Here is a 10,238-nt window from a genome sequence, read left to right as displayed (position 1 = left end):
TCGTAGCACAGACAGATTTGAGAAAAAAAAAAAAAGTTGCTATTGTTTAATTTTATGTTGTGTTGTTGAACATCTTGGTTTTGTCATCTTTCTCTCTAAAGAGCTATCATATTAATGATTTAGAAAACAAATCCTGTCCTGGAAGCATTTGTCTCTTCCTTCTCTTTTGACTTGCAGTGAGAGTAATGTTTTATTCTACAGGTTTGTTATGCATCAATAAAACCTCCCATTCAAACCCTCTTTRCACCCCTTGACTGTTAAAAAGGTTTTTGTTGAGGTTAATCCCCACAGCCTATATGTGTTCCACAATAACTAAAATGTGTCCTGTTTTACTGTTGAGGTGACTTTTRACAAAACTCAAAGAAACTTTTTTTWATTCTTTTCCCATGCTGATTAAGAAGACAAACTAAAGAAATAATTTGATGTGAAGTGCTGCTCTGTGGTAAAAGAAGAACAGAAGGAAAATTATATCTTTGTTTCTAGAAGGGGTCCCTCTTCCAAGAGTTTTGATACAAAAATGTACAAAATTAATGGTAATAAATATGACATTTTTATATGTAGAAACATTACTTTGCAATGTAACTGGATTTTGGGGGTACGGTTCACTTAGTCTCAAAGTTTTTTGAGGGTCATCTATCGTCTTACCAAGATAAATGATCTTTGTAACAAAAGTTCTCACTACATCCKTTGATTTTATTGGTTTCCAAGAGGCAGCACAACATCCATTTAACAAAACAAAAGATAAAGTGACAAACATCAAGAAGGTGCTGTTATACGTGCTATGTCACATTCCACAGATGGTTGTGTCTTCCTGGCTTTCTAAGATGTTATTCCAAATGCTCTGTTTTCAGAAATGTGTTTTAAAAATCCACACTAGTCTAAATTACATATTCATATTAAATAGTTTTTTGGGGTTTTGTTTAGATTTTTTTTTGSCTGAGGTTTGTATATATTTTCCTCTTACGTAATTATTTTCTGAAATTGCTTTTGGAGAAACAACATGTCTTTTAAGTTTTTAGATCTGCACAGTTTAAATAAAATTCTCATTTCTGCCATCATGCAAAGCTCCTGTAGCAGCGTTCAAGCTGACTGCCTAACTGTGCTGACACCCTTAGATGAAAAGCATCCCCTTTAACTCCACCCCCCCTGAGGAGCAGGCTGTTTAATTCCTGTGAGGGGATGATTTGGTATCCGCCCAATAAAGCTGCTGGTTGCTGTCCCACGGCACCATGTGTCGCTCCGAGCTGCACTTCTGCACTCAAACAACCTGCTGGTCTTCTGGAAACCCTGTATGCCACAAGCATTAGGGCTTCAAAAAGCACAGATGTAATCAAGGAATTGCTGTCTCTCGTAATTTGACAAATCACCAGGACATATGAATGAAATTGCATCACAGACGACAGAGAGAGACAGAACACGTCATTGCATCTGGTAAGTTTTAGCATTCATTGACTGCTAAATTAAAATATACTTGTTGGAAGTAATCTGTCTTTATCTTTAAATTTTATTTTTAAGATTTTTCCTTCATGCATGTCATTTTTAAATTTTGTTTAGCAATTAGAATCTATGGTTGGACATATTAATTACATTTTAATGTATTATCATACTAGTCTCTCTACACAATGCTTAAAGAGAGACATTCTGAAACAGAAAGTGGGTGTCTTAAATTTCTGGTGGAGTTATGTTTTGCCTAGAGGCAGCAGTTCTGATAGGGCTCAGTACATTCCCAGCCACATGCAGTCATCAGGAATATACAAATAGGATAATCATTTTTCTCATTGTTGTTTTCTCCAGGAGGTTTCTGTCCTGCTCGAACCGTCAGAGCATAATGGTGGCTTTTAAAGGGATATGGACCAAAAGCTTCTGGAGGGCTGTGTCAGGAGAATACCTGGCAAGCGTTGTCTTTGTGCTCCTCAGCCTGGGTTCCACTATCAACTGGCACGCAGGGGAGGAAAATCCCCCACCGACCAACTTGGTGCTGATCTCCCTTTGCTTTGGCCTCAGCATTGCCACCATGGTTCAGTGTTTTGGCCACATCAGCGGCGGCCACATAAACCCAGCTGTCACTGCAGCAATGGTCGTATCTAGAAAACTGAGCCTGGCAAAAGGTGTGTTCTACGTGGTGGCTCAGTGCCTGGGCGCCATCACCGGAGCTGGGATCCTCTATGCAGTCACACCTGCAGATGTTCGAGGACATCTCGGTGTGACGATGGTAACAGCTAAAGCGCCTCCATTGCTCAATGTGTTTTTGTAACAAATCTAAGTGTTACTCATCATTTTTAAAYAGAATATTGTGTTTTCAAGGTGAGCTCTAAGATCTCATTAGGACACGCGCTTCTGGTGGAGCTTCTCATCACATTCGAGCTGGTCTTCACTATCTTTGCCACTTGTGATCCCAAACGCACAGACCTAAGTGGTTCGGCAAGCCTGGCCATTGGATTTGCCGTAGCTATAGGACACTTATTTGCAGTAAGTAACTTTCACTGTAGTTTAGCTCAGTAACACAAAAATCACAGTAGTGATACAATAAAACAGCATCAGACAGGTKTGATAAGACATAGATGAACAGATTCTGGAACTTTCCACAAGGCAGTTTTAAAACCAAMAAACTGTTTTAAAGATACACACACGTCAATAAATGGGGCAAGAATTAACTTAGAAGAAAGGCTGACGGTTCCTTAGCTGAAYGAAAACAGGTATTCTCAGGGTGTAATTTGTCAGTCTGTGATAGTGTACTCTGAAACTCACATCCATGTGTGCAGATCTTTACTGGAGGCTGCCATCGCATGGCAACCAATCTCCAGAGGCTTCCTGAACCCTGCAGAGCAAATGAATGTGCAKTGAAAAAGATGCTACTCGTAACACAGCTTTGTTTGTTTAGCAAATGTTGATATCACAGATCTATAAGTTATAATTTTGGTTCACTGTGAGTTTGTATTTAATTTTATAATATTTAATTCTTTAGATAAAATCAATGATTACATGTGTCTTTTAGATTCCTTACACAGGGGCCAGCATGAACCCAGCTCGTTCCTTTGGGCCGGCAATGGTCACACTTAACTTTGAGAACCACTGGGTAAGAGGCGACTGTTGAATAAAATGATGTAAGATTTTTGTAAGCAMATATGCTCAAAGTAACATTTGTCGAATTATGTTCAACGAGCTCTCTCCACACTCACCTCCTCACAGACGTTTGGAAAAACAGAATAATGAAAAACAGCAGGGGGCAGTAAACATGCATGGAGAGATTTCAAGATRTCTGCATAAACAAATGACATAAATGTTGATGYAGTTTTCTATTTACAATATAAGAARGTTTAGAGTTTTATTCATCTGGTGCCAGCGTTGAGTGCTAAGTTGAAAGTCAATCCATGAGTCTTTGCTTAGAGAAATCATAAAATATAAGCAAGGATGTTTATCTGTGAAAACATTACATAAATGAATGATGACGAAAAAAAAACTGAAAAAAGTAACTTTATATCACGTTGGGTGGGTTAAATATGAAAGCTCTATTTAGCAGCTCCAAATTTGAATGGCATAACATTCTAAAGAGTGTAAGAGCTTTAGGATTTTAGCTTAAATAAACATGAAAAGCAATGGTATGTCAATAGTCGAATTTTTGTTTTACTACTTTGTTTTGGAAGCTCTCTGAATATTCAAAGTATATGACTTGCAAAACCAAACTGCAACATGCTATGTACTTTTTAAACACTCACATTGCTCTTAAATTAATTCTCTCTCAGACATCAAAAGCACAAAATAATCTAACGAATGAAAGAAAAATGTTATAAAAGGAAATTGGTATAAAGTGACTTTTGTTTGCTTAGTTTTTGTTCTGTTTTTTAACCCAGCGTAATTAATTCCCATTAATCTGTATAGGTTGGTTTCAAAGTGTGATTTTGAAGATCAGGAGGTTTTGTCAAAATAGCTCTGTTGTTTAGTCACTGAAATGGTTTAGTTTGAAAATGTAGCAGTAGCACAACCAAGGGGGTTTGTAGGTCACGGCTTCTGGCTGTCCATTAGTTTGATCGACTAATGTGCTCAATATTAATATTTATTTCTATTAGTATGATTTTTTTTATCCTTCATCGTTCTCCTTTTTTTAAATCTGAAACTCAACCATTTCTGGTCCTGAGCTCAGTCCATTTATGGTCACATATTTACCGTATGTAAGTACAGTAAAATTAGAACCTAAAGATTATTAGGTAGTTCCAAAAAAAATCAAAGGAAGATTTTTGTCAAATATTTTTTGTAATAAAATCTAGAAGATCAAGTTCTGTTAACATCTGCACCCGTAAATAAAACTGGAAAATTTATTTTATTGATTTAGATACTGTAGATTAATTGATTCTATTGCTGGCCCCCACTTAAGCATTCATTAAAGGGGAAAGCTCTCTTGTTTATTAGACTTTGTTGTGACTACATTATTTCCCTCAACCTTAACTAAGCAATTTGTTCAGAAATGTTTGGTTAATTTAGAATCAGAGCAAGAAAGCAAACACTAGATGTAATGATGNACACAGGGGCCAGCATGAACCCAGCTCGTTCCTTTGGGCCGGCAATGGTCACACTTAACTTTGAGAACCACTGGGTAAGAGGCGACTGTTGAATAAAATGATGTAAGATTTTTGTAAGCAMATATGCTCAAAGTAACATTTGTCGAATTATGTTCAACGAGCTCTCTCCACACTCACCTCCTCACAGACGTTTGGAAAAACAGAATAATGAAAAACAGCAGGGGGCAGTAAACATGCATGGAGAGATTTCAAGATRTCTGCATAAACAAATGACATAAATGTTGATGYAGTTTTCTATTTACAATATAAGAARGTTTAGAGTTTTATTCATCTGGTGCCAGCGTTGAGTGCTAAGTTGAAAGTCAATCCATGAGTCTTTGCTTAGAGAAATCATAAAATATAAGCAAGGATGTTTATCTGTGAAAACATTACATAAATGAATGATGACGAAAAAAAAACTGAAAAAAGTAACTTTATATCACGTTGGGTGGGTTAAATATGAAAGCTCTATTTAGCAGCTCCAAATTTGAATGGCATAACATTCTAAAGAGTGTAAGAGCTTTAGGATTTTAGCTTAAATAAACATGAAAAGCAATGGTATGTCAATAGTCGAATTTTTGTTTTACTACTTTGTTTTGGAAGCTCTCTGAATATTCAAAGTATATGACTTGCAAAACCAAACTGCAACATGCTATGTACTTTTTAAACACTCACATTGCTCTTAAATTAATTCTCTCTCAGACATCAAAAGCACAAAATAATCTAACGAATGAAAGAAAAATGTTATAAAAGGAAATTGGTATAAAGTGACTTTTGTTTGCTTAGTTTTTGTTCTGTTTTTTAACCCAGCGTAATTAATTCCCATTAATCTGTATAGGTTGGTTTCAAAGTGTGATTTTGAAGATCAGGAGGTTTTGTCAAAATAGCTCTGTTGTTTAGTCACTGAAATGGTTTAGTTTGAAAATGTAGCAGTAGCACAACCAAGGGGGTTTGTAGGTCACGGCTTCTGGCTGTCCATTAGTTTGATCGACTAATGTGCTCAATATTAATATTTATTTCTATTAGTATGATTTTTTTTATCCTTCATCGTTCTCCTTTTTTTAAATCTGAAACTCAACCATTTCTGGTCCTGAGCTCAGTCCATTTATGGTCACATATTTACCGTATGTAAGTACAGTAAAATTAGAACCTAAAGATTATTAGGTAGTTCCAAAAAAAATCAAAGGAAGATTTTTGTCAAATATTTTTTGTAATAAAATCTAGAAGAYCAAGTTCTGTTAACATCTGCACCCGTAAATAAAACTGGAAAATTTATTTTATTGATTTAGATACTGTAGATTAATTGATTCTATTGCTGGCCCCCACTTAAGCATTCATTAAAGGGGAAAGCTCTCTTGTTTATTAGACTTTGTTGTGACTACATTATTTCCCTCAACCTTAACTAAGCAATTTGTTCAGAAATGTTTGGTTAATTTAGAATCAGAGCAAGAAAGCAAACACTAGATGTAATGATGTTTAACATCACTCCAATATCAACCTCCAAGTTTATTCTTTTTAAAAACTACAGCATCCTTATAKAATTTTTTCCTTCGTAATCACATAATCACTTAAAATGCCTCCAGGTTTAAACCTTAAGTGCTATAAAAWCTTTCCTGCACCTTATGTTACAGTGTAACTCAAGTCATATGAAATAGAACTGATTGTGTTCGGCACATGCAAGATAATGCAGACATTAAATATTGAAACAGTCACTCATTAACCAACTTGCTAACAAGGGTGTTTCCTCTCACTTATTGAAGGTGTACTGGCTGGGTCCCATTCTAGGAGGAATCTTGGCTGCAGCATTGTATGAATACCTTTACTGTCCTGACCCTGAGGTGAAGAAGAGGCTGAAGCAAGTCTTTAAAAAAGACTCAACCGGGAAGTACAAGGTGGTGGAAAGTGAGGAGACCATCATAAAACCAGGCTCCGTCCACAACATYGATCTGACAGAGAAAGTGGAAAAGAACGATTCTTTCCAGGAGTCGTCCGGAGAAGTACTGTCCTCCGTATGACTATCACGTGCACTGGAAATGGAGACCAATTTGTAAAGAAGAATGGCAATCAAACTTTGCGGTACCAATCTCGAGCATGTCGCCCTGCAGAATGTCATTTCTGTCAGACTCACAACAAGGCTGTATTACCTCCACTGTCATAAAGTTAATGCATTACAGCTAAATCCTCCAAACATCTGCAGTCGATTCAATACTCCTCCCCAGGAACCTTCTGAATTGTTGTTTCTGCACACAATGCACCCTGCTAAAATGACAGCCAGCAATGCATTATGGCAGGAAAATATGTGTCCAGGGGGTCAGCCAATTATGTGGGGTCATCCCATGTATCGGAGGAGTGAGGAAGAATGTGCAGCCTTGTTATTTTTGGATTAGTGTCACATTTGTTCTGCCTTCTGAATGTGTAATAAAAGGCAGGATTGTCCTTGTGATCATTAAGCACATTACGGATGCGATGCAATGTAAGACAGCTTTGACAAGCTACATGGGCAGAGCTGTATTACAGAGCTCTCCATTTTCAGTGCATTAATCAGGGAAACAGCTTGTTATGCTTTCTGCAAGTTCATCTCCACTTCACTGTCTGCTACTGTACGACTGTTTTCTGATTTCCTTTCATTGCAATTCTTGTTATTTTCTTTATAGGTTAAATGTATTTTTTGTAGCATCTTGTATGACTTGTCATGCAGAGGCAATTCTAGCATGAATGGGCAAGTACATATATGTAAAACACCATGCTTCAAGAATAGAAAAAACAGCAACTTCATCTATTTAATGGAGATTTTGAACTTTATAAAAAAATAAGGAACTAACTTGTGAGATTTTTTTAAGAATAAGTCGATTGATATCGTCRTAAATTAAATAGTGTTTTCAAAAATCTCTCTCAAGTGTCAAACTATCCAATTTAGGTCTGCTCTGACCAGCTGTTCAGGATGATGAAATGCAGCTCAGGCTCCTTCAAAAAGAAAACTGTGAATAACAGTAAACAACATTCAAAAGATAGTTTGCAATATTTTCTTGCACGCACTTTTTCCAGAAAAGCAATGTGCCCACTCCTCTTTTCCTTGACATGCAAATAAGAAATATAAATCTTATGATGGAAGGAACTTGTAGATAACTTCTTATTATTGTTGTTATTGCTSATAGTGGCCCATGGTAAATTGCTGCCCTTGGTGGTAACTCGTGTCACCCATTATGAAATCTGCCACTGGATGCATAAGCTGTTATATGACATAAATATTTAATTTACAAAGGTGCGTTTGGCTGATTGCTTTATTCCCTCAGTTGTTTTGCAATTTGAAAGTGTAAGATGTTATTAAGTTTTAATAAAAATGAAATTCTGGATTTATCAAGGATTCTTTTATTATTGATTTTTAATTTTTTTTTTTTTTTTATTGGACCATTCATACATGTAGGAGAAATATACACTGCTCAAACAAATAAAGGGAACACTTTAACATTWAAGTGAACACTGAAGTGTTCCCTTTATTTTTTTGAGCAGTATACTTAACCCAAAATGTAAGGAAATTTGCATTTGGTTAGTTTCTTTGTTCAAACAATGCTTTTGATAAATATAACTCATAACAATAGAAATTATGTTAAGTTCCACAGATGAATAATAGCCATTTGGCTATTTATGGCAATTTAATATTTAGAAATATTAACTCATGTGCATTTTTCCTGTCAAATAAATTGATAAATTAAAAGTTTGTACAGCAACAATTATTAATCACAAACRTCGCCTTTTTGGCGTGGCGACGCCAAAAATTAAAGTGTTCCCTTTATTTTTTTTATATATATGCCTCTATATATAAATTGCCTCTATATATTCCCTCACAGAAGGCACCAGGCACTTTGAAAAAAAAGCTTTCCAGCCTAGTGATGGATTGAACCCTTCATTCCTWGATTATCCGTCCCTATTGTCAGATAAATGTCCACTTTGTGGGCTCCTCGGAGTTGCCCTGCTGAGAATAGTTCCATTTTATCTCATTCTATCAAAAGAGGGCCAAGGAAATGATACTACTCTGTGATGGGAAATAGAGGTGATCTGTTATATGTCTGCACTTAATTTCCTTTGCTAAAAATGGAGGTGCTCTTGATTTCTYCTCTCATGGAGGACCCTCCTGCAAGCTGTCTACATGGTGCAACTATATTACATTCGCCAGCCGAGAATAGCGGTATAATTTTGATGTTAAATCAAAAAAAAATTTTTTATTCCCTCATGAATCAATCCCTTCCTCGCTGCTTCGGTGGTGTCCATGTGTGCGGTACTATAGCCTCACCTACTGGCCGAGTGGGTGTGTTGACCGAAGTGTTGTGCTTTCATTTTGTCCAGGTGAGGGCAGCCGTGAGCCTTGATAGAGCGAGGTTGCTTTTCAGAGTTGGGTCGACAAATGTTGGTTTTATTCATTAGTTTGAGCTGTATTCTGTTTGATATTTGTCCAGAGCATTAATTCACTACTACACAGGAGGATTAAGCGCTGCCTTCCAACACAGAACCCAGCAGTCAAATGGGAGAATAAGCAAGTCAATCATGTAGCTCTCTTTTTTTGGTCAGCCTTCATGTTCCTGGAACTTGTTCAATTTTGGAAAAGTTGCTTAGAAATTTGAAAGGTGCAAATTTTTTTCATCAAAATGCCCGAACAAAATTGTGTTCTCGGTATGTTTCTGTTCTTCGAAATTAAAATGTGTACTTGACATCAAAAGTGTTTCTACAGCATCATCCTYGACTTACATTACAAGCTGCCTATCAGGATTTTGGGGATGGAGTGTGGAAATACTAAATATTTACTGAATTTGCCTTCTATTGGCAATGCAGAGTGAAAACTTTTGGGAATTTAAACAGTGTTCACGCCCTGTGAAAAAGAGAGAATTGTGCCTTGCGTCAATCAAACTGGGAAGAAAACATCAGACAAATGTYCTGGGTGTGCTGACAAACTTCCCGTAAGTTTTTGCAGTCAGTGAAAATAGGAAACTCTAATAAATGTTATACAAAGTACTAGATAAATAGTTGTTTGCTGTGTTTGATTCCTTGCTGACATACCAAAATGGTTCATCAGCAAAATGTTGAAACCAATTCTTAAAAAAAAAAAACAAACAAACAAAGAAACAGAAACTACAGTGTCTTTCAAAGTTATTTATGAACATTGTAGTTTTCAACATTTGGTCACAAACACAAAGTTCAATGTATTTTTATTTCCATTTTCTGCCAGATCAACACCTGGCAGAAAATGTCAGGTGTTGACATAAAATAAACATGTATGATTTGAATATTTTGATGAGTTATGCAAAACAAAAAAATGTGTGGTATGCTTTTGCATTGAGGCACATGAGACAACATCTTATACTGAAATTACATCTGCAAGTCTGTTAGTGTGTGTCTCGCCCAGTTTTCCACATCTAGAGGCACATCAGTTATTTCAATCTCAAATTGATTCCGATCTGAYCYTTGACCTTGAAATYCAAACACAGGAATGTACTTTGATCTAAACCATTTCATTGTGACTCTGGYTGTATGTTAAGGATSGTTGTTCACCTGGAAGTTTTCAGCTGCAAGTTTTTTGCAGTCTCAAACAGGTTGGATCCACCACTATATTTTCCCGTTAAGATGGTTTGTTCACACAAAAGGTTCCATACTGGCAGGCACGTGCAGAGGGGGGGGCTTGAGCACCTA

The 10,238-nt window shown here is 36.5% G+C and overlaps 1 protein-coding gene across 1 annotated transcript; it reads left to right on the top strand.

The window, feature by feature from the left end:
• Positions 1-1,210: 1,210 nt before the first annotated feature.
• On the top strand, positions 1,211-7,911 carry aqp4 (aquaporin 4). Its single transcript, XM_008434068.2, has 5 exons — positions 1,211-1,431; positions 1,795-2,212; positions 2,305-2,469; positions 2,996-3,076; positions 6,317-7,911. The coding sequence occupies exons 1-5, from the start codon at positions 1,376-1,378 to the stop codon at positions 6,569-6,571; spliced, it is 975 nt and encodes a 324-aa protein (XP_008432290.1). The 5' UTR covers positions 1,211-1,375; the 3' UTR covers positions 6,572-7,911.
• Positions 7,912-10,238: the final 2,327 nt, after the last annotated feature.

This window comes from Poecilia reticulata, linkage group LG17 (assembly GCF_000633615.1).
Source record: "Poecilia reticulata strain Guanapo linkage group LG17, Guppy_female_1.0+MT, whole genome shotgun sequence".
Taxonomy (NCBI): domain Eukaryota; kingdom Metazoa; phylum Chordata; class Actinopteri; order Cyprinodontiformes; family Poeciliidae; genus Poecilia; species Poecilia reticulata.
This window is presented reverse-complemented; position numbering and strand designations above follow the sequence as displayed.